General features: G+C 41.9%; 1 protein-coding gene across 1 annotated transcript in view; it reads left to right on the top strand.

Annotated features, from left to right (window-relative positions):
• EZR (ezrin) overlaps nucleotides 1-24,770 on the top strand; it is a 48,304-nt gene that overhangs the window by 20,573 nt on the left and 2,961 nt on the right. The window contains exons 3-9 of the mRNA XM_056852360.1: nucleotides 7,284-7,379; nucleotides 10,929-11,203; nucleotides 13,089-13,172; nucleotides 13,659-13,805; nucleotides 18,688-18,784; nucleotides 22,655-22,818; nucleotides 23,721-23,851. Of these exons, the coding sequence (XP_056708338.1) occupies nucleotides 7,284-7,379; nucleotides 10,929-11,203; nucleotides 13,089-13,172; nucleotides 13,659-13,805; nucleotides 18,688-18,784; nucleotides 22,655-22,818; nucleotides 23,721-23,851 (994 nt within the window). The remainder of the gene's footprint in view (nucleotides 1-7,283; nucleotides 7,380-10,928; nucleotides 11,204-13,088; nucleotides 13,173-13,658; nucleotides 13,806-18,687; nucleotides 18,785-22,654; nucleotides 22,819-23,720; nucleotides 23,852-24,770) is intronic.

Raw genomic sequence — 24,770 nt, 5'->3', positions numbered from 1 at the left:
TGGCGGGTGAATTCTAGGAAGGGGAAATAGAATATGAGGAGATGAATCATACTCTTGTCTGTTTTGGCAAGGTGATTTCAGCATCTAGTGATTGTGAGAGAAGCAGGGAGGGGGGAATTAATACTGTTTCCTAAGAAGATCAGTACTTTGTAGTCCTGGGAAATGTGAATAGGTCAGGAGGCTGAGCCTTCCCTGGCTGGCCAAATGGTGGACTGATGGTTTTAATACACTAGCTGCACATCTCCCTAAATGTAAATCACCTTGCAGAATCACATGTGCCAGGGAATACCTCAGACGGTTAGGTGACTGAATTAGGCTAAGTGGCAATCTGAGCTGCCATCTGCAAATGGTTCTTCCTGGGTTTATGGACTGGATCATTAGGGAAGAGCTTGGACTATTGTCCTGCAAACATGGGTGTGTTGCATAGTGTCCAAAAGCGTGTGAGGGGCTCTAGAAGGATCCATGATTGATGTTCGTTTAGCATATTCATTCAGTCTGGCTACTTTCCCTTGAAAGCTTCCAGGAAACTTCTTGCCTTCTTTAATATTGGGCCAGATGCATTTCCCTGCACCTAAAGTATCTGAAGACCAAAAGATCTTGAATGCAAGTTTGTAGTATTTTAGAAATTAAGGCCATATATAATTTTCAATAGAGTTGCTCTGTTTTGGAATCAAAGACTGTCGTTCTTGTAAAATAGGTAGAAAGCCACCCGTGTAAAATTGTGTAGTATTTCCTTAGACATCTGTAACTTTACTTTTGTGGGTTGATGTTTCTCCCTGCCCCCACTGGCTTTGTAATTTAACAGAGTACTTAGTTAATAAATATGTTGCTAGATTAACTGGCTGCTAATGAATTATTGCTAGGGTTCAAGTGCAGGATCTACTATGTTAAATCAACATGAGTAATTGTAGAACTATGTATTAATCATACTTAAATTACTTAACACCTGTCGCTGCTGTGGGATTATCAAGTAGAAAGAAGAAAATACCCTGTAATAAAGGGAAGTGATAATGACCTAATGGTCTATATCCCAAAGGGTGTTAATGTGTTTGTTGTGTCTAATTTGGGAGCAGGCTCCAATTTTTGTTGCTTAGCAGAAACAACATCACAAAACTAGGGAATAGATAGCCTCTATTATCCTGCCTGATTAATTACTTCAGAATCTTCAGGGGGTTTTGTGGTGTGATTTTAGAAATAATGTGGAATATCTAAGAGTGTAAACACTTCCTGAACGTTATTAGAAGGTAGTGAGAGAGACAGAGGAAAATGGTCCTCCTAGTAAGTTGATTATATACAGGAGTGGGTGTTCTTCCACCTGCAGCTAAGTTGCCTTTCATTTCCACAGCAGGGCCCAATTGTTAGGTCCACACGCACAAGCCATTGGTGTATGCAGCCAGTATCATTGGTATAATTGTAAAAATGTCTCCACTGATGAAAGCTGAAACTGTTTTGAGTTATGAAATCAGGTCTCTTCCCAAATACTTGGGGAGTGACCCCCATATTTAAAAATTTAGTAATGGAGCTTTAAATAGCTCTCAAAGGGGGTTCTGTGAACAAATAACAGCTGGAAGAGTTTCATAGGGTAGCTGTGTTGGTCTGCAGGAGAACAGCTAGATTAGAGACCAACAAGATTTTCAGCGTATGAGCTTCCGAGCATCAAAGCTCTTTGTCAGATACCCCAGAGATCCTGTTTGTCTGTAAGGTGCTGCTGGACTCAAATGCAGTTGTTCAACTGGAAGAGTTATTAGTTATCAGTTCTCCATTGGTGCTCTAACCCAGTGTTTCCCAGCCTGTGGGTTGGAACCCAAAAGTGGCTCATGAAGCCTCTGAAAGTAGGTCATAGTCCAGCCCTCCCTAATGGCCGCTTCCTTTCTTCCTCCTTGCCAACTTTGCACGTTCTCATCTCCCCCTCCCTCTTTGGCACAATAATGAGGAGGGGGAAGCCATCTGGCAACCAGTAAATTTACGGTAGTAGCCGAAGGAAGGGGGAAGCTGGAGAGTAGGTGGGAGCTGTTCAGCATGCCATGGAAAAACCAGAGGAGGATAGAAAGGGGTGTGTGTGTATGCATGGGTTCTATTTTGGTGCTGCTGCTTCAGCAGCCCATCTTCTTGCCTACCCCCCTGTGGTGCCTCTCTGCCCTCCACCTGCTCTAGGAGATGTATTCCACTGAGCCCCTTGCTGCCAGCTTCTTCACTGCCATCTCAGGAGCCAGTATGGTATAGTGGTTAGGAGTGGTGGACTCTAATCTGGTGAACCAGGTTTGATTCCCCTCTCCTCCACATGAGCGATGGACTCTTAATCTGGTGAGCCAGGTTGGTTTCCCCACTCCTACACATGAAGCCAGCTGGGTGACCTTGGGCTAGTCACAGTTCTCTCTAAACTCTCTCAGCTCCCCTACCTCACAAGGTGTCTGTTGTGGGGAGAGGAAGGGAAGGAGATTATAAGACGGTTTGATTCACCTTTGAAGGTAGAGAAAGTTGGCCTATAAAAACCATCTCTTCTTATTCTTCAATCCAGCACACTCCAAGAATGCCTTCTCAAACTCCAGCTCTGACCCAGTTGGCAGAGGAGGAAGAGATGAACCCCCACTTGCTTGGGGTTCATACTGGGGGGCAGCTGCACCCATTGTATGATGATTGTTGGTTTCTCAAAAACATCTGGTTGGGCACTATGGAAAAAACAATGCTGGAATAGATGGGTGCCAAGGCCATAATTTGCCAAGGACACCAAAATACCGTAGGCATGCCCTGGATGGGTCACCATACAAAGTAATTTGGATTTGTGGGCCACCATCCCCCCCAAAAAGGTTGGGAACCACTGCTCTAATCCCTTGTATAGCAGCAAGGCTTCTCTAAGAATCTCTTCCCAGTAATGAACCCCATAATGGCTTGGATCCAGCCAATGCAATTCCCTTGCACCGGTGCATACATATTTTTCTCTCCTCTTACTAGTCCCTTTTGACCCTGGGAAGAGTTCTTTCTAGAGTAGTGAGAACTGCACAAACAGTGGAGGGGAGAAATTGTTCCTCTTCTGTCAGTGGGGCTGTGTTTATGGAAGAGGGATGAGGGGGCAGCCTTCACTTGAAAATGTTGAAAACCATAATTGTGTCTGACACCAAAAAGAAAACAGATTTCATGAAAGGCTAAGAGCGCAAGAAAAAAACGTGCTATTCATTTATATTAACAATACTGGAGATTGATTTTAGAGGATGCATTAGGGAAAGAGCTGATGGTAGCAATATTGGGTAGCAGTATTGATGATCGTGATATAGGGCAGGAAACCCCTGGACCAACATGGCAACTTGTAACTTCTGGAAATACCTGCAATTTCCCTCTGCGCTCAGCTTTTTAAGGTCACCTGGAGAAAACAGCCACTTTGGAAGGTGGACTCTATGGTATTATACACCACTGAAGGCTATCCCCTGTACAAACACCACCCTCCTAAGGCTCCACCCCCCAAATCTCCAGATATTTCCCAACCCAGAGCTGGCAACCCTGTATATGAGGTATCACATGGCTTTTGTCATCAGTGTCTGATGTCACACATATGTTTTCAAGGAGTAACAAACAGAATCCAGGCTTGGCATTAGAATGCTGAAAATGTGACTTGGAAGATAGAAATGTTATTTATCTAGACATGGTCGTCTAGTTTAATAGTATTCTTTCTTTCAGGGCTTCTGTCTAGCATCAATTGCTTTCTGCTGACAATAACCCTAGCAGGCCTGTAAACCTTGCTCTAAGGGTGTTAGGAGCAGTAGAGTGAGACTGAAGACTGCTGGAGTAGGCATTAATTGTTATACTTTAAGGTCTGACAAAGGCAGACTTTGATATCAATCACATAATCTTGTCTAATAGCAAACCTTCAAGCTTATTTTTCTGGAGATTAGTAAACAACAGAAATGAATTCTGATTAAAACAATGAAGACATTTTCAGGATCTGACATACATAAGGCAGTATGAAGAGGTAAAGAAAGTTGGCTTACAACAAAGGAGATGGGGAGAATATAGTACAAGCTTTCAGATATTTAAAAGCAACTTTGTGATCATCCTCATACAGTTAGTTAGATAATAACTTTTCATCTCCTATAGAGGATCTGGAGGCTTGCAATGTGACAGTCCTTTATTGCTCTGAGGATCTGAGAAAAAGTTCTAAGAACTCTGTTCATTCCCACCCACCCCCAGTTACTAAAGATTGTTTTACTTTCTGTTCAGAAATTTTTCATAGTTATTGCCTTGGACTCCAGCACTTGGCAAAAGCTCTCAATAGATATCTGACTTTTTTATATGGCCTTTGCAGGATTGCCATAGTAGCTTGAAAGGGAGAGGGATAGCATTAGTGGGGGTTCTTCAAAAAAAGGCATTTTCTAATTGATGAGCACTGATCGGTGGTGGTGGTGAAAGTGCCGTCAAGTCACAGCTGACTTATGGCTCCTCTGTAGGGTTTTCAAGGCAAGAGACGTTCGGAGGTGGTTTGCCATTGCCTGCCTCTGTGTGGGCGGAGTGAATTTTGAGAGAACTGTGACTGGCCCAAGGTTACCCAGCAGACTTCATATAGAGGAGTGGGGAATCGAACCCAGTTCTCCAGATTAGAGTCTGCCGCTCTTAACCACTACACCATGCTGGCTCTCTGAAAGCTGGGATAGAGGGTTGGTTTTTTGCCTTCAAGTCACAGCTGACTTATGGCGACCCCGACTTTAAGAGATGGTTTGCCATTGCCTCCCTCTGCATCGCGCAAGTATTCCTTGGAGGTCTCCTATCCAAATACTAGCTGGGATCAGGGCTGAGAGTCACCCAGCAAGCTTCCATGGCATGAGTGGGATTTGAACCTTAATCACTACACCAAGCTGGCTCTCTGGGGTATATAGACAGTCATTAAGACATTGTTCCTAATTTGCTAGTCTTGAAACTAGGCCACATGATAAACTGAAGTGGTATCTTGACTTTCGTGCTTTGTTGTTATTTCATCTTTAAATCAATATAATGCTTTATCGTGATATTTGAAGCAATCACCATCCAAAGGAACCATCTTATCATGCAGTAAGCATAGTTATTGGATGGTATGTGTGTAAAGTGCAGTCAAGTCGCAGCTGGCTTATGGCAACCCAGTTGGTTTTTCTGGGCAAGAGGTGGCTTGCTGTTGCCTTCTTCTGCATAGTGACCATGGTATTCCTTGGTGGTCACCCATCCAAATACCAACCAGGGCCGACCCTGCTTAGCTTCAGAGATCTAATGAAATCAGGCTAGCCTAGGCCATCCAGGTCAGGGCTATTGGATGGTAACGTGAAGAAATGGTTAATTTTGTCACATTGGGCTGAATATCATTAGCCATCTTCATTTTGATACAGGGATTCAGCATGCCTATGTAAAAATTGGTGTATGTATACATTTGTTTTTGTTCATACTTGTTCAAATTCACAGTAAGTCTTCCCTAAGCAAGCATGAAAAGGGGGATGATGATCACTAAAGCTGCTTCATCTTGCAGCAGAGCGACAAATGAGGCAAATGTGTGGGACATATGGGGAACAAGAAATTACACTAAAGGTGGAGTGAAGCAGAGGACCTGAATAAGTCATAGTTCCTACATAGTCAATGTTTGTTAGGGATATAGGTATTGTGTGTACGAAGGCCTTAATCCTAAAAAAGATTATTGGTTTGAGCAGATTCTCTAAAAGGAGTCAGTTTCAGAGGAAGCTGACCTACAGCTGCTCTGTCTGCATAACTAAGATTATCCTGTCATTTCAACCAGTGTTTTTAAAGCAGTGGTAGTGTTCATGAAAGAATAATCAGATTCTGAAAGAACCAGCCAGCCCTTGTAGCCAAACAGTCTCCTTAATATTGCTCAAGCCGTAGTAGAGGATTGATTTAAACTTTGTCCTGCAGAACATAAATTAACTCAGATTCCACACTATTAAGCCAATTTAAGGAATTCAGATGCATTTGTCTGCAAAACATATCTGGAAGCTTGAGACTCTTGCAGAACTGGAGGTTCTAAATATCTGTTTCTCTTATGACCTTTTAGGGTCTTTTCCCATGTCTCTCTTTAAAAAGGTTTGTGCTACAGAAAATGTTTGGATTTCTTATTGCCACCTTTATTTCTAGTAGCAGTATAGTGTCCAGATCACGTGAAGTGATGGTATTGCTTTACTCTGCTCTGGTTAGACCTTACCTAGAATACTGTGTTCAGTTTTGGGCACTGCAATTTAAGAAAGATGTAGACAAGCTGGAACGTATCCAGAGGAGGGCAACAAGGATGGTGAGGGATCTGGAGACCAAGTCCTATAAGGAAAGGTTGAAGGAGCTGGGTATGTTTAGCCTGCAGAAGAGAAGACTGCGAGGGGATATGATAACTATCTTCAAGTACTTGAAGAGCTGTCATATAGAGGTTGGTGACGAGTTTTCGGTTGTCCCAGAAGGTCGGACCAGAACCAACAGGTTGAAATTAAATAAAACGAGTTTCCATCTAGACATTATGAAGAATTTACTAACAGAGTGATTCCTCAGTGGAACAGGCTTCCTCGGGAGGTGGTAAGCTCTCCTTCGCTTGAGGTTTTTAAGAAAAGACTAGATGGCCATCAGTCAGCAATACTGATTCTGTTACCTTAGGCAGGTCATGAGAGGGAGGGCATCTTGGCCTCCTTCTGGGCATAGAGTAGGGGTCACTGGGGGTGTGGGGGGGGAGGTAGTTGTGAATTTCCTGCATCGTGCAGGGGGTTGGACTAGATGACCCTGGTGGTCCCTTCCAACTCTATGATTCTAGACATCATGTCACTTTTTTTCCTGGCTGAGTGACCTTCGAGCAAGTCTGTTTGCTTCCAACTTTGTTCCTGACTATGGTCACCAGCTATTGCTTTTATTGAAGAGACTAAGTAGAGGTCACTTTGAGAGAACTGATTTTTATTACAAATACATAGTTGTGAATACCTGCTTTAATGTTCCATTTTGTGAGAAAACAATTATCTTTGATAATGAGTTGAACAATGGATCAATCTATCCTTTGCTCAGCCAGTCAGACCTGCTTTTCCTTTTACTGCATAAACAATGCACTTCCCACTTCCTTTCCTCTGTCCATCCATTTCTTCCACACCGGAATGGAACCAAATTCTGGAACTGGAGTTGTTTGATGTCCGAAGCTGGCTGCAAGAGGGCCTGCATGTTTTTTGAGTTCATACAGTATAAGTGAATATATTTTGCCAAGCAATGGCTTGCTTAGTCAGCTGTGGCCGGAATCCTGGACTAGTGGATATTTAACCCACTCTGTGAACTCTTCCCTTCTTTTCTTTCAGGTGGTCAAGACTATAGGCTTGCGTGAAGTGTGGTACTTTGGTCTTCAGTATGTTGATAATAAAGGGTTTCCAACCTGGCTGAAGCTTGACAAAAAGGTAAATGAAATTTGGAATTAACAGTTGATACATGATCAGATTTTTTAAAAAAATTATCTCTGCTTTGTAAACATATTTTTTTAGCCAGACCCAACTTAAAGGTTTGTATCAGGTTTAAGTTTTCAGTATAAATCAACTGAAAATAAGTGACAGCCTACCCTGAGCCCTACCCAGCTATCTTACCATTGGCCTAATGCTCATTGGGGAGGGGACACAGTTTGTTCCAGATTATCTGAAGGCTTGGGCCCTGGCAGAAAAAGAGGTTATAACCGTTTGGATTTGGGGTTGAACAGCGAAGTAGCCAAGTTTGCAGATGACACCAAATTATTTAGGGTGGTTAAAACAAAATCAGACTGTGAAGAGTGCTAAAAGGATCTCTACAAACTGGAAGAATGGGCATTAAAATGGCAAATGAGATTCAATGTGAGCAAGTGTTAAGTGATGCATATTGGGGCAAAAAACTCCAACTTCACATATACACTGATGGGATCTGTGCTGGCTGCGACAGACCGAGAAAGGGATCTTGGGGTGGTAGTGGATAGCTCAGTGAAGAAGTCAACCCAGTGTGTGGCTGCTGTAAAAAAGGCAAATTCCATGCTGGCCATAATTAAATGAGGAATTGAGAATAAACCTGCTGATATCATTCTGCCCTTGTACAAATCTATGTTGAGACCACACTTGGAATACTGTGTACAGTTCTGGTCACCACGCCTAAAAAAGGATAGTACGGAGCTTGAGAAGGTGCAGAAAACAGCAACCAAAATGATTAGGGGACTAGAGCCAACTGCCCTATGAGGAGCAGTTAAAACAGCTAAACTGCTTAGGGCAGTTTAGCTTGGAAAGAAGGCAGCTGAGGGGAGACATGATAGAGGTCTATAAAATTATGCATGGTTTGGAGAGAGTGGACAGAGAGACGTTTTTCTCCCTCTCCCATAATACTAGAACGTGGGGGTCATCTGCTGAAGCTGGCGGGTGAGAGATTCAAAACAGATAAAAGGAGATATTTCTTCACACGGTGCATAGTTAAATTGTGGAACTCCCTGCCCCCAAATGTGGTGATGGCTGCCAACTTGGAAGGCAAGGGGACATGTTCATGGAGGAGAGGGGTATTCGTGGCTGCTAGTTAAAATGGATACTAGTCATGATGGATACCTATCCTCTCCAGGATCAGAGGAGCATGCCTATTATACTAGGTGCTGTGGAGCACAGGCAGGATGGTGCTGCTGCAGTCATCTTGTTTGGGGGCTTCCTAGAGGCACCTGGATGGCCACTGTGTGAGCAGACTGCTGGACTTGATGGGCCTTGGTCTGATCCAGCAGGGTTTTTCTTATGTAGCAGTTGTGGATCAGCCACCTAGGCGTAGGACACAGTGTAATGGTTAGTACCAGACTAGAACCAAGGAGAACCAGGTTCAGATCCCTGCATTGCTATAAAGCTCACTGTGTGACCTTGGGCCCATCATCACCTGTTATCCTCACAGCCACCCAGTGAGGAGACAAGTGACGGAGGAGACCATGCTTACAATCCTGGGTTACTTGAAGGAAGGGCAGTGTAATGTTTTTTCCTTTCTTTTTGTATGTAAACTCTTTACATGTAACCTCTGTAAAGTCACCACTCTGGAGCGTTCTGAGGTGATGTGTTTATGTTGCCTCCTTGCCTTCCTCATTTACACTGCCACCAAAGGCTCTCACCTTAGAATTCTCAATTGGACCCAATAAACAGGATGGCTTGGTTGTATATGGTAGAATGACAGAATGGTTAGCATATGGGGGGGTGGCGCTGAAGTAACAGGAGATCCTTCAGTCTAAAATTAAGTTGTTTTTCTTAAACATTAATAGAATTTATTTATGTGTAAAACAGTGTAACGGTTGCTGCATGGTTAATAAATTTTGGATAAGCAAAATGGTTCTTTAAATCTGCCACCCAGGCAAATAATGTTCACACAGAACACATTCTTTTCTCACAGCACGTCACTCTTCACCCACTCTCTTCTATCACCTACTCCCCCTGTCTTTCCCATGAAGCCTCTCTGAACCAGTCAACTCCACCCCATATGGTAAAGCTACCATCCAATCATAACACAATTCAATCACCCATCCAGCCCCCTATTTCTTACTCTACTATATTTTAGATCAGAGCATCATAGATTTAAAACTCCACATTCAAACTTAGAAATAAAACACACCCAGTATTTACAGGGCAAAACATCACAGGCAGGATTTTTAAAAATGTGATAGATTTTGGGGTGCCCTTGCTATCCAGATATGCTGTATGTATCGCATTCTCAAGAAGATGCACAATAATGGCACATGCAGGGTAAGGAGCTATTAAAAACATTGTATACAGAACCAAGGCTTTACGTTGTGCCTGGCCGATGGTGGGGATTCAGCTGTGTCAAGCATTCCATCTAGTAAATTCAACAGTTGCTGCTAAGAGATTGACTTACCCACTTGGTATGGGAACCTCATTGTTTTTTAAAAGACACAAATGAAGATTTGTACCAGCATGATGACTGGTGGCCTGGCAAACTGAACAGTCCCTTAATTTCTGTACACTGTTACTGTCTTAACTGTTTGTACATAGTCTAGTCCTAGCATGTCTTTACCTGCTGGAAAATACCTAGCTATTGTTCTTAATTCAGCTAGCAGAACCTCTCAGTGTACTTGGCTTAATCTTTTAAAGGCTTTATATGACTAGTTGCCAGGCTGCGTAGAATAGATTGTTCTCATAGATGAATTGTAGCAGAAATACTGGTACATACTCCATGTTCTGAAGGTGTGCGAACCATGATGCCTGTTACAGTAAATACTATACTGGAAAATGATATGAAAGCATTTTACTGTGACGCTCTCCACAGCTTGTTGAACAACACTATATTCATTGCTCTGCTTCATGTTAGCTTTGGGGAATCTTGCATAAGAGAATTTATTTTCTCTTTTTCTCTGTGAGCTATGGATAATATTCATCAGCTAGAAGCCCTTGCCGCTGTTTGAATGGGGGAAAGTGGTTGGAAGTGTACTTTTTCTATTTCCTCACACATGAAAGGCATCTAGACTGTTACATTTGGTGCTGGCATTAAGACTTGAATATGTGCTGAGTCCTGGGCAAACACATCATTGTAGAATACATTTGTTGAAAGAAAAACAATCCATTGGCAAGTAGAACCTAGTGGTCAGCAGAGGAAGGCTGTGATCAGGCGCATACTTGGAAGTATCTGGCAAAGACACCTATAGGTATAGCTTCTAAGAAACTGCTGAGAAATGTGTAGTAATCAAAATGGTTAAATGGGTATGTTTAAAAGTAAAGCAAGCGGTGATACCCAGTTGTCTGAAACTCAGTTTCCTGGACAGATCCCATGCCTAAGTGGAGCCTTTGATTTTTGAATGAACCTTGTAGAGTATGGAACCTTGTCTTTCAGAATGGGAGAAGGGCCTTAGTCAGAATTTCTGAGATGAGCCTGTGTAAGATTTTTTTTAAAATGGTTTTGTAAAATTAATACCATTGTGTTCAGCAAACTTCACTGGCCCCCACTTGCCTTCTTCATATCAGGTCTCTGCTCAAGATGTCAGGAAAGAGAATCCTCTGCAGTTCAAATTCCGTGCCAAGTTCTTCCCTGAGGATGTGTCTGAGGAGCTGATCCAGGACATCACGCAAAAGCTGTTTTTCCTCCAGGTGAAGGAGGGAATCCTTAGTGATGAGATCTATTGCCCACCTGAAACTGCAGTCCTCCTTGGGTCTTATGCTGTGCAAGCCAAATTTGGAGATTACAATAAAGAATTGCACAAGTCTGGATACCTCAGTTCTGAACGCCTGATCCCCCAAAGGTGAGGCTTTCTAGTGAAACTTGAGAGGGGGGGCTGGCATCTCTGGGCATTCCAAGGTCTTTCTGTATAACCAAACACAAAATGGGAAAACTTAAGAACAGGATTTCCAGCTTGCCCAGTACAGAGGATCAGTTTAGAAACCCTGCTGCGCTACAATTAACTTGCTTTGTTTTGGGTTTGCATGTGTGTCCTTCAAACATAACCAGCATAACTGGAACAGAAAAGTAATAAGTATGTTGTAGTTCTTCCTTGCCCTGACCTGGATGGCCCAGGCTAGCCTGATCTCATCAGATCTCAGAAGCTAAGCAGGGTCAGCCCTGGTTAGTATTTGGATGGGAGACCACCAAGGAAGTCCAGGGTTGCTGTGCAGAGGAAGGCTCTGGCAAACCACCTCTGTTAGTCTCTTGCCATGAAAACCCCAAAAGGGGTCGCCATAAGTCGGCTGCGACTTGACGGCACTTTACACACATACACAGTTCTTCCTTAGTGATTTGGAACAGTTTGAAATAGGAAATAAAGGGACCATTCTTATAATATTCTGGATATTTCCTCACTGATGTTGGTTGCCCAGCAATTAACACGTTATCTAGCAAATAAATACTGTGGAAAATACTGTGATTTGTTTTATGCAAACAATGTCTGTCTTTTAACAGTGGAGTGTTTCTTGGTTGGCTGATTTCTGTTTCTGATCAACCCAGTTCTGATTTGAGCAGCTCTAAAATCATCATTAACAGCATGTTAGAACTCAAGATGCTTGATGTCTTAATAAAAGGGGAAGTGTTCTTTTTGACTTTGATGGCATTTCTCTGCAGTCATGAGGCATATAAACCATGGATTCAATATTTTAATGTCAAAATTCTTTTAGTGGTGTTGGGTGAAAGGCATTCCCCATTCCACACAGATCAAAATCTGGGTCAACTAGCATGTACTCAAACTGGTGACTACCATACTTCTGGAAATCTTGTGTAGGAGGAAAGCTGCTTCCTCGTCCATCACCCTTGTACGGGAAAGGCCTTCCATAACTCTTTCTTAGAAAAGTTAATCATCCTGGTGTTCTCTCACCACTCCCTACAGCTAATCCATGTTAAATGAAAATTTCAGATTTCACCACTAGATGTGCAGCCTTCATAGCCAGGATTGTGCAAGCCTGGATTACTGTGTAGAACTGCCTAATACAATCCACTTGCCAATATGGGGATATAGTTTGTAGAGTCAACAGGTTTTTGATGCAAAATTCATGGGACCATACATCTGTACAAATAATGATGTTCCTGTGGAATTATGCTGTGGTGCCAGCCACAATCAGCCTGCACTAAAAGGTCAGTGAGAGGGGCTAGAGCATAAGAGCATTTTCAGAGGTTTTGTTCATCTTTAAAAAGACAGACATCCTTTTTCCCCCCCTGGTACAAACTTGGAAGTGTAAAAATCTCATAGGCAATTTGCCCTTTGTGTTAACTTTTGCTAATAAAGCAATTGTGTTTTTTTCATTATGTAAAGTGTGAGAAGGAGCCCCGTGGCGCAGAGTGTTAAGCTGCAGTACTGCAGTCAAAAGCTCTGCTCACGACCTGAGTTTGATCCCAACGGAAGTTGGTTTCAGGTAGCCGGCTCAAGGTTGACTCAGCCTTCCATCCTTCCGAGTTCGGTCAAATGAGTACCCAGCTTGCTGGGGGTAAAGGGAAGATGACTGGGGAAGGCACTGGCAAACCACCCCGTAAAACAAAGTCTGCCTAGTAAAAGTCGGGATGTGACGTCACCCCATGGGTCAGGAATGACCCGATGCTTGCACCTGTACCTTTAAAGTGTGAGAACACAGTCCTTTATATATTACTAATGAGGTTCCCTAGAGGAATTACAAATCTCACAGTATTTCTTTTCTCTCTGTTAGAGTAATGGACCAGCACAAACTCTCTAGGGAACAGTGGGAAGAACGGATCCAGGCCTGGCATGCTGAGCATGGCGGAATGCTCAAGTGAGTGACGACTCTGAAACGCTTGATCGTTTAATATCCTTAAGTGCTTTATATTGTGTTAAGCTTTTTTAAAAAGAAATAGCCTTTCCAAGACCCTTTAGAAGCCAGAAACTTGCAACTTCCCATATAAATGCACCCCACCTCTTAGAAGGTAAACTAGTCAAGAACTGTTCAGAGCACTTACAATCTGTGCCTTTGTGTTAGAGCCTGGAATGTAAACTTGATACACACCGATATCACAGTAACGTGCATACAATGCGGCTCAGGAAGGTTATGACTGAAGTCGCTGAGATGATCTCAACAGTACAAGGAGACATTTTGCTCAGCAAATAAACATTTACTGTTTGTTGTAAAATGAAGTGTCTGCATGACTTTTTATGAGGTCCTTTCCTCTATCACAATGAGCATCATTATTTTCCCACTGGCCTTTGGGCCAATGTTAGAACATTTGATAACCTTTTTGTGTGTGATTTCTCTGTCAACCAGAGAGAGTGCCATGCTGGAATACCTGAAGATTGCCCAGGACTTAGAGATGTATGGAATCAACTATTTTGAAATCAAGAACAAAAAAGGGACAGAACTCTGGCTAGGGGTAGATGCACTTGGACTGAATATTTATGAAAAGGATGACAAGTAAGTTGGGGTTTTATTGTTCCTTTGTGAGTTTAAAGAGCAGGCACTAGTGCCAAAGAACTCTTAAGTATTTCTGTGGCAGTCTTATCAGTGCAGGTAATCTTGGCTTTCAAAATAACCACTGAATGCACACAGTTGTGGTGGGACAGAGGTGCCCCAAAGTGTGTCTTTGCCTATATCCAAGCTGTGATTGAATTTTGCGCTTGAGCTCATGTACTAGCATTCTTGACTAGCATGCTTCATTGGAAGAGCAGACAGGCAAAGGAAAGAATCGGTAGGTATTGGCAAAGGTAAGCTAATGATAGGTCTGGGAGAAACTCCAGAGGTCATTAAGTCCATCACTGCCAAGACATTACACAAAAGCAAGATTAATGATCTCTGGTAGATGATTTACAAAACGTACAATTAAGAGGCAAAGGGGGAGTAGGCAAAGGGAACAGCTGGAAGGCCATGGAGAACCAGGAGTGGGAGTTGGAGCTAAGAGATGGTACAGAACAGGTCCCTTATACAGTATCTTATCTCTCTACCCTATTTCTGTTCTGCTTAGGATGGTGCTACGGTGCAGCACGACAAACTCCCTATCCTGTCTAGGTCTCTCTGCAAAAAGGGAGTTAGAATTAGGGAACATAATGTTAAGGCTGATATACACAAGGAGCTTACATTATTGATAGCCATATGAAGGCGGGGGAGTAAGGAAACATTTGGAAGAAAAAATTGTTTTCTCTGAACACTTTTCAATGTTCCAGTTTTAAATATGCTCTAAACGAAAAAATGAGTATTTTGATACACAAAAAGAAATACTCCAACGAAATATTTTCTCTTTTGCAATGCTTTTTTTGAGGTAAGGTTTTACTAATTTACTGTGTAATAGAATAGAAATGTTATTTGTATGTCGCCCTCCTTTTTTGTGATGGCCATGTGCTCCATCACCCTGAAAACAAGGAGTGTCACTCTAGGTGTTGCATGGCTCAGGGCAGCTAGCATCACAAGTATACATACATAAACAATTTAAAAAACCATGCTGAATAACAAATGGCGCCATATTAATTTCCCTATGAGGAGAGATGTCACTTCAGCGCTGGCACGCCACCATTTTGTTTGATGTCATACCTCAGAGGGAAGGATCAAGACAGGATCAAGACAAGCAAAGGAAAACACATGGGGAAAAGGGTGGGGAAAATGGACGGGGATGGCCAGGAAGAGGGGAAGGGAAACCAGCTTCAGATGTATACCGTCGCTGCCCTCAACCATATGAAGATTTTGTGTAAAACCAGTATTAGATAATGATTCCTGTGTATACTCTAGACATGCATAATATATTTTCAAAGATATGTTTGTTTATGTATGACACATTTGACCCTAAATATGCTAGGAGTCTAAAGATACAATGCTGGACAGTTCAGTTTTTTTATATCCAGATGCTGCTAGTATTCTTGTAACTGTACAAAACAATTTCTGTTCAAATAATTTTCTTTGATTTACTATAAAACTTGTTTTCTATTTTCGACTTCTATTTTTCTACCTTTAAGATGACAAAAACTAAGATACATGTGCAAAGGCAGGATAGGGTGCAGCAGCTTGCAAATCTCTTAGGCATTGGATATATTATTTGCAGTTTTGCATGTAGAAACAGTCCCACCCTGTGCAAAGTTAATCCAGTCTAAGCCTATTAAATCAGTGCTTTTAGATCAGAATAATTCCATGTAAGATTGCATTTTAAGTCATTTGCCTCTTAAGTCCAGATTGCATTTTAAACTCTTTAATATGATAAATATGCTAAATAGTACAATCGATAAGAAAATGTCTTGCACATATTTCAATTTATTCCAAAATTTTTAGGTTTTTTTTCCTGGAAAAAAGCCCCCTTCCCCCATGGCTTCAAAATTTCTTACAATTCTTAATTTTGGAGAAAAGTTTAAATTGCTTTACTATATTCAGGTTCCTAGCTGGCAATGTTGGTGTTAAACTGGGACCTAATGAGGCTGCATCCTTTGTGCATGGATTTGCAATCAATCTTGTTAGGAGGTAGCTAAGAGGTCTTAATTATGATAGAGAGGTTGGGAAACAAAGCAGAAGAAAAGAAATGTCATGAAAAGGAAATGTAAAAAGAAACAGTTCCTGTACAGATGAATGTTTGTTGAGTATCAGAAAGCTCCTGATCAGGGGCTGGAGATAAGGAAGATGTGAGACTATATCTTTTGCATCCAGTGCAAAGCTATAAGCCGTGTAGTCACACAAGCAGGAGAGCAGCACATACCAGTGATCTCTAAGGGCCAGTCCCTAGTACTGTCTTGAATAGAGATCGCATTGAGGTTCCTGTTGAAACTGCAAAGTACGAGACTGATTCCTTTTTTGTGATGGTCATGTGCTCCATCACCCTGAAAACAAGGAGTGTCGCTCTAGGTGTTGCATGAGTGAAACTGCTTCTAGCTGCTTGGATGATGAGCCTCTTTATTCAGCCACGTCACACAAACTGGTTTTGCAAGCTGCATATGATGCCTGCAGAATGGGACCTGGGCGTCCAAAGGAAAATTAAGAGAAATGTGTCCACATTAACAGACTTAAATGTTGGTGTATTTCATTATTCATTGGTATTGTTAACATGAAGTAGCTGGTGAATCTCTCCTGTCTCCATACAGTTATGCTGCAGTTCCTTTGAGGAACTGGAGCTGAAATGTACTGAGAGAGCAGAACAGGGAAAACCAACTCCTGTGGTAAACCAGTGTTTAACATAAAAGTATTTGTGCCTCTGCTTTTCATAATGAAAACAAATTCTTGCCCTCCCACATTTAATTATTATGTTAGTATTTCAAGATGAAGATTACAATTACCGTGTTACAGCTGTAATTTAGTAAATTACCCTTTCCACATCAGAGCAATGGGGATATGTTGATTTTTCTTCTCTTCCCCACCCCCCCACAGTGTCCTTCCAAATAAAGCCTATAAGCCAATTAGGATTTCCAAAACCTCTTTGAATGCATAAAATACATAAAGGTAAATAGGTGCTGTACTTTTCATTTAGAATCATAGTGTTGGAAGGGTCCACAAGGGTCATCTAGTCCAACCCCATGCACAATGCAGGAATTCTGAACTGCTATTTTGATAGATTGGTCATTAGATGCAGATGTACTTGCATTTAACGTATTTTTCCGTGTATAAAATGATGTTTTTTTCTTTAAAAGTTTACTTAAAAATTGGGGGGGTTGTGTTATACACCGAATAATACCGGCGGGGAAGAGAGAAGGGCCCATGGGAAGGCATGGGCCCCGCTCTCTTCCCCGCCAGCTCTCTTCTCTGCCCGTCAGCTGATGGGGTGGAGAAGAGAGCTGGGCGCACAGGAACAGAGTGGGGCCCATGGGAAGGCTTCCCGTGGGCCCCGCTCTCTTCCCTGCCCGTATTTTTCCAAGACACCCCCATGTATAAGAGCCCCCTTAATTTTGGGCTCAAAAATAGGGGTCAACTTATATATGGGGGCATCTTATACACTGAAAAATACGGTAACTTATTCACACCATAAATAAAATAATATGTTTGTCTACAGAATCCCATTTTGCACATTCAGGGTTTTTTTTAAAGGTAAAGGTCCCCTGTGCAAGCACCAGGTCATTCCTGACCCATGGGATGATGTCACATCCCGAAGTTTACTAGGCAGACTTTGTTTTAACCCTACTATTAATCCCAATCCCATTATGATTTTAGATTTTTTTTTTAAATATCCTGAGATCTTTCCAAAGTACATTTAATGTTTTAATCACTGAGAGTATAGAGGCACCTGTGTTATATAAAGTTAGTGCTATGTCATTATCAAACAAATCACATTTATATTCCCCATCTCCTACTTCCACACCTGTAACCAGTTCAGTTTTCTGACTTTAATAGGCAGAGATTCTGTACATAGAATAAGCAGAAAAGGAGATGAGGGACAACTCAGTCCGATGTATTACATTTAAGGTCATCTATGATGTGTCTGAACACTTACTCTGGCTAGTTGCCCTTTGTAAATAGTCTTTACACATTCCATAAATGCATCCCAGAGACTGAGTCAGCAGTGCCTTAATGAGGGAGACCCTGGGGCTTCAAAAGCAACAACAATGTATATACCAACTACAGTAAGCTCCCATTAAAATTTATTTAAAACTCTTAGGTCTGGCTGTTTCAGTTTTTAAACACTATCAATGTAATCCTACGAACACTTTCCTGGGGGTAATCCCCATTGAACAGACCTGAGTAGGATTCTTCGTAGACCTGTTTGTGTGTGTGTTAAGTGCCGTCAAGTCGCTTCCGACTCATGGCGACCCTATGAATGAAAGTCCTCCAAAATGTCCTATCTTTGACAACCTTGCTCAGATCTTGCAAATTGAGACCTGTTTAGGATTATATATATATATGTAAGGATGGTTGTATGGATAACTGACCTGAAAAGTCTTTCCTTGTATATTAAAAATGAGATTAATAACTTCTGTAATACTTAATGGCAAATAGTTGAGTAGAACTGGAAGAACCTGTGAAAACCTTTGGTCTTTTAAAAGCTTATCTATGAGGTTCTGAACTTGGTGGGGGTGCAATCATTCGCTTATATAGCTCAAAGCTGTCTATCTTTACTGGTGGTAATTCTTCAAGGACTGAACCTGCGATCTTTTGAATGCAAAACAAGTACTCTGCCACTGAGCCACCGGCCTGGTTTAGATTCTTGTCATTACACCTTTGATCTGTGGGAAATGGAAAAAGTAACCTTTTGTGTCTGTCCACCCAGAAGCAATCAAACAATAAGTTGTGGCAATAGAAAGATGGTATTTGTGATGTTTATATAATTAAGACTTCATTTAGTAGCCATGTCTAGTTGGAATTTAAACAAGAGTAATAATAATAATTCTATTTTCAGATTGACCCCCAAGATTGGTTTCCCTTGGAGTGAGATTAGAAATATTTCTTTCAATGATAAGAAGTTTGTTATAAAACCTATTGACAAGAAAGCACCAGTAAGTATAACGGCTGACATTTTTACTTTAGCAGGAATGCTTAATATCTTTATTACTAAAACTCTGTACTGAATAGTGTGTTTCTTAGCCGTTGTAAAGGGGAACCTATTTCTGCACACAAGCTGTTGAGGATATTTTTCCTGAGACATCAGCAAACGGTGGGATGAAATGGTGTATTGTTTGATTGTAAGCAAACTCATACCTCTTCACATACATGTGTGTGTCTTCTGTATGTGATGGAAAGATTTCCTCCAGGACATTTAAATAACTTATACCACAGGCCAGCTGCTGGAAATAATTTGTGTTTGTAAATTGCTTTGATCACCGATGCTATTCTTGGTGTATGTCAAAATCTCTCTAATGATTGCTACAGACTTCACACTTTTTAAACAAGGGTCATCAGGCAAGTAGATGGATAAAGGTATTTGTTCCATGCTGCTGACAGCCATCTGTATATGTAAAAGAGAGGGGGATTGTTGTGGAAGAGCACACTTGGGAAATGTCCTGTAGGTGGGAATTGGGGTATAGCTGCCATGGATTGGAGGCAATACTGGTTAACAAAGCTGCCTGTCCCACCAAACCATGTCAAGTACTTCCCACAGCCAGATGGTACTATAAGGTAAAGATCCCCTGTGCAAGCACCGGGTCATTCCTGACCCATGGGGTGACGTTACATCCCAACATTTCCTAGGCAGACTTTGTTTACGGGGTGGTTTGCCAGTGCCTTCCCCAGTCATCTTCCCTTTACCCCCAGCAAGCTGGGTACTCATTTGACCAACCTCGGAAGGATGGAAGGCTGAGTCAACCTTGAGCCAGCTACCTGAAATCAACTTCCATTGGGATCAAACTCAGGTCGTGAGCAGAGCTTGGACTGCAGTACTGCAGCTTACCACTCTGCGCCACGGGGCTGCTAGATGTTACTATAAATAGCCTTTATTCCTATGAGAGACATGTGTTGGACTGTGAACCAACAAAGTCCAGAATTACCACCTTCTACACATCAGCACCCCCCATGCCATACTAATCAATAGGGAAATCCTCTGTCCTTACAAGTTATGCTGAATGCAGAATACTTGGGTATAGCTTCTCTCCCCCACCCCCATCCTGCGCAAGGTAGAATGCACCTTTTTTTAAAAGCAACAACTTGCCCAACAGACAGTTACAGAAGTGGATTTGTTTGCATGGATCATTTATACATGTCTCCTTGTTTAAATTGCTTTAAAATGCTGATGTGGCTCTATGTAAAAAACAGGTCTGTCTTACTGTTGGCAGCTCTACAGGATGGCAGGTTGTTTGCTATCAGGGTTCTGCATTACAGCCAACCTCCTGAAATTTGAAAGAAGCCAAGATTTTCATTTCTTGTCCCTCTTGGGACAATTCACTGGCTTTAGAAGTCCATTCTGTCTTCCATTGCCTATATAAAAGAGCACCTCAAGATATATATATAGTCCTTTGCTTTAAAAGCAACCCATACTGCTTTGAATAATTAACTTGTTACAAATCTAATCAATACTTAAAATTATTGGGACAGCCAGTGTGGCTTAATGGGCTGGATGTGAGACTGGGACTGTGAAAGCCCAGCTCGCTTATGAAACTTGCTGAGTAATCTTGGGGAAATCACTATCCCTGTCGGTCTGTGTTTCCTTAGGTTTCTTTTGAGAGTAAAATGAGGTAACTCTGTTTACAGCCAGCGCCCGGAGCTCTTTGGGGGAAAGGCGGAATACAAATATGTTGATGCAGCTTTCTCTTTCCCTAGAAATGTGGTTGGCAAGGTGCATAAGATGCATGTTCATGTCTAGCTTCCTGTAGAGCAGTGGTTCTCAATCATTTTTGCTCCATTCCCCCCTTTCACCACTGTTCAGAATATAATTCCCCCTTCCCAAGATAGTCATAAATTTTATTGAATGTCGCAGATTAAATTAAAAACAAACTACAATTTTACTACATAATCTATAGGGCATCACACTTTGCTGAATAGTGGTCCCAATCCCCCCCCCCCGGAACCCTAAAACAAGGGGGGGAATTCCATGAGAACCCATGCTGTAGAGGAACACAAACAACGACTTCTTTAGGGCAAGCTGAGAATAGACATCAGATCAATTCTGTAATAGCTGTGAAAACCTTCATGAGAATATTTAAGATCAAGTACTAGTAGATAGAGAAGTCTTATCTTTCTATGTAGAGATATTTCTCTGTGTAATCCACCAGTTCTCAAACTGGGGTCTTTGGGATCCGTGGGGAGTCAGCAACAACCATTGAAGGGTCTGCAGGTCCTTGATAAGGAAAGCTTTTCCTGCACCCATCTGGCTGACATGAAAACAGAGCCCTCTCCATTTTCTAGCCATGGCAGCAGGCCTCTCTCAAAGAGGGGGAAGCAGATCCCAGCACCCTGCCCTGAGACAAAGTGAAGGGACACAGAGAGCTGCCATCCCACTAACCGTCAACTAACTTCCAGATCACTTCATAGCACTTGTTGGAAAATTGATTGCAGAGGACCAATAGCTCAGCCCTAACAACTCCCAACGGATTGGTGCCAAGGAGTACAGACTTAAAGTTCCAATGCAAAGGATTTCAGAATAGAGAGGCACCACTTCATATCCACAGACAAAAGTGTGAGAATAGCTGGCATAATCAGTATTTTTTATAATTAGGAATAACATTGCTAGATAGTGCACTTTTGAATAGATCAGCTACGAGTACGGGGAGGGGTTGCTTTTTGTTTTCTTCTCCTGCATGGATGGATGAACTACTTAAAGCAATGCTGCTATTTAAGAACATATTTCCCTCCCTTTTAAATGTTGGCAGTGTAACACATGGCTTGAAAGGTAAAAAAATAGTCATTTGTACAGTGGTACTTAATACTTTAAATATTAATTAAAACACTATTGGCAGAGTAGGATTATAGACCTCTGCCATCACTTTGTTACCTCTTCACCATCAAAATCTGGGTCTGGGACCTTCGTACCTGCAGGACGGCCTCTCCCGATACACACACCCCCAAAGAGCACTTTGCTCTGCTGGAGAGAACCTACTGGTGATCCCTGGCCTGAAAAGTATCCGGCTGTCCTTGGCCCAGGGCCTTTTCAGCTGCTGTACTTATATCCCTTAAATTGCACACCCAGGCATGCTTTACGCCTAATGGTTAGTCAGGGGTTTTTTGTTTTTTTTTTGCTATGTGGATGAATCTGGGATTCTCACACTCACAAAACTCCACTCTCCCTTCACATGTTGCTGGTTAATTAGTCATCTCTGCTTTTGTGGCAAGCCCTGGTTTGTCTCTGCATCCACTCCACCAAACTGCAGTTTGGGATTGCCTTTGAAAACAAACTCCAAAGACTGGTTTAATCTTGATTTGGAATCTTGATCTGAAGAGAAAGTGCATGTTTGGGTATAATGATAAATGGGTTGGCAACAAAACCAGAAACAACTCATTAGCTGACAATATTCAAGGAGAAGAGGGATTGCATGATTTCACAGGATCAGTCATGTTTGTGTTATGTCTGAACCATGTCACGTTCTTCTGGCACTTGTAGAATGACTGACAAATCTGTTAAGCTTCAGTAGCCTTCCACGCCTTTGCTTACACACACACTATCCTTGATCATTTCAGAGAATAAATTAAGGGAAGTGGTGTTAATAGCAGTTGCAGAAAGATCAGATTTAGATATTAACAAACTTGAGTTGTTGCAATACTTTCAGGAAAACAATCAAGGTCTTTAACTAAATGTATAAATTATTGGTAACCTGTTACTACCTGGATTTTCACTTACAAAGAACCAAGAGATGTCTAAAAAATTGACAGATAAGAGCCTTTATGAGAAGCCCAGGTGTGTCTGAGTTTTGACCAGGTTGAATTTTTTTCCCTGCTAGGATTTTGTGTTTTATGCTCCTCGTCTGAGAATTAACAAGAGGATCTTGCAGCTATGCATGGGAAACCATGAGTTGTACATGCGTCGTAGGAAGCCTGACACCATTGAGGTCCAGCAGATGAAAGCCCAGGCCCGTGAAGAGAAGCACCAGAAGCAGCTGGAAAGGTGAGCGTGAAAGGGGGGGAGTGGCTCACTTGAATGGCGAGAAGCAGCTGGACCTATTATGTCTAATGTACATCGGAAGAGCAAGGGGCTGTTGGTTAAAGTAGAATGCCATGAAATGAAAAATGAAAATAATTCAGGTACCTTATTGTTTGCTTCACTATATGTATGTGTGATATGCCCTGACCTGGATAGCCTGATCCTAACACATGAAGCTGCCTTATACTGAATCAGACCCTTGGTCCATCAAAGTCAGTATTGGCTAATCAGTCCTGCAGCGGCTCTCCAGGGTCTCAGGCGGAGGTCTTTCACATCACCTACTCGCCTAGTCCCATTAACTGGAGATGCCAGGGATTGAACCTGGGACCTTCTGCATGCCAAGCAGATGCTCTACCACTGAGCCACAGCCCCATCCCCATTTTCATGGTATATAACCAGGGGGGTTATGTTTATGCACTAAATCGCTACATATGACTCACCACCCATTTGCCACAAACATTGCAGCTTGTTTCATTTTGATGGCTTTACATTGCTGTGAATGCTAAGGATGAGATTAATGGACATCATGTCTACAGTTTGGTGAGAGGGCCGAGTTGTTTGATGTGCACCTCTTTTTCGTAACGTGTTCTGGGCTACATATTAAAGCAAGGACGTTTAATTGTTTCTTGTTTCTGAATCGCTAGAAATATAGCCACTATTGCTATATGCAGTGATGCCGATTTAAAGGCATATTTGGCTGCCATGTTTCCAGCATCCTTCTGCCTCAGTAACAGTTGGGTGTTGTGTACTACTTGCACGTTGCTACTGTTCCAGAATCTTCTCTTCTCCCCTCCCCAGCCCAGTCATGGCTTTAAGTAGAGTAAACAAATGTGTAACTTGGATTTTAAAATGTTACATCCTAAAAGGCAACAATTAGAAAATGAAAAGAAGAGGAGGGAGACTATCGAGAAGGAAAAGGAGCAGATGTTAAGGGAGAAAGAAGAGCTCATAGTGAGACTGCAGGAGTATGAACAGAAGACACAGAAAGCAGAAAAAGGTACAACTTGGGCTCCTGCCACTAGACCCAGCTAGAACATTTCCACTCTCTTATGCTTGGGCATCCAACCTAGCAGTGTGTTTACAACTCTTTTAAAAGTACTCCTTTGGCTTTTCCCAGGCTGTCCTGCCAATTAGAAGTATGTGTACATAGAAATATGAATACAAGGAATTGTCCCTTTTGATCACTGTCAGCAGGTGCTAAGGTTTTAATAGCACCACCTTCTTAATCTTAATGCCTCTTCTGTAAAATGCATCTTGCACTGCTGCTGCTAATACTGCAAGCAGAATGAGTGAGCCAAACGATTTCATAAAACAGCGTTTGTGTTTTCCATCAGCTCTCCCAGACTTCGTTAGTCAAATCAATGTACCCCCAAACTATAGTAGGGCCACATAAATTATACACAGATTAAATGGCTTTCATAAGCACAACTGCCTTTGAAAAGTCAGTGCAAGGTCCCAATCCTTGACACAACTGCTGCACAGTTTGGAAGATATTTGTCTATTGTGGGAATTTCTTGGCTGACAGGAAATTTCACTATGGCTAAACTACACCGTGTTCTCAGTTTCCCCAGCAGGACAGCACTGGAATTTGAAATGGTGTTGTCTTATTTCCTTTACACCTAGTTTTGATGAGCCACTATCTGTGGATTAGGTTAAAAGGGGGTATCATCCCACTGTCCTCCTTTAAAGCTGTACCATTCTAACACTAGAATCAACAACAAGAGGCATTATTACTAATAGAAAAGCCTTTGGCTGAATGTTGGTTTTATTCTGGATTGAGGATGGTTTACTTATTTTTTAAAAATGGTTTGGAGACAGCTTTGATCTTCTGGGGGGAAACTGTATAGATATGTCTTTATATTTATATATTTAATTATAACTATTTAACCTCAAAGAGAAATGCCTTGCCATATGGC

Source organism: Euleptes europaea, chromosome 7 (genome assembly GCF_029931775.1).
Source record: "Euleptes europaea isolate rEulEur1 chromosome 7, rEulEur1.hap1, whole genome shotgun sequence".
Lineage (NCBI taxonomy): Eukaryota > Metazoa > Chordata > Lepidosauria > Squamata > Sphaerodactylidae > Euleptes > Euleptes europaea.
Note: the sequence above shows the minus strand (reverse complement) of the source record. Positions and strands in the feature narration are given on the sequence as shown.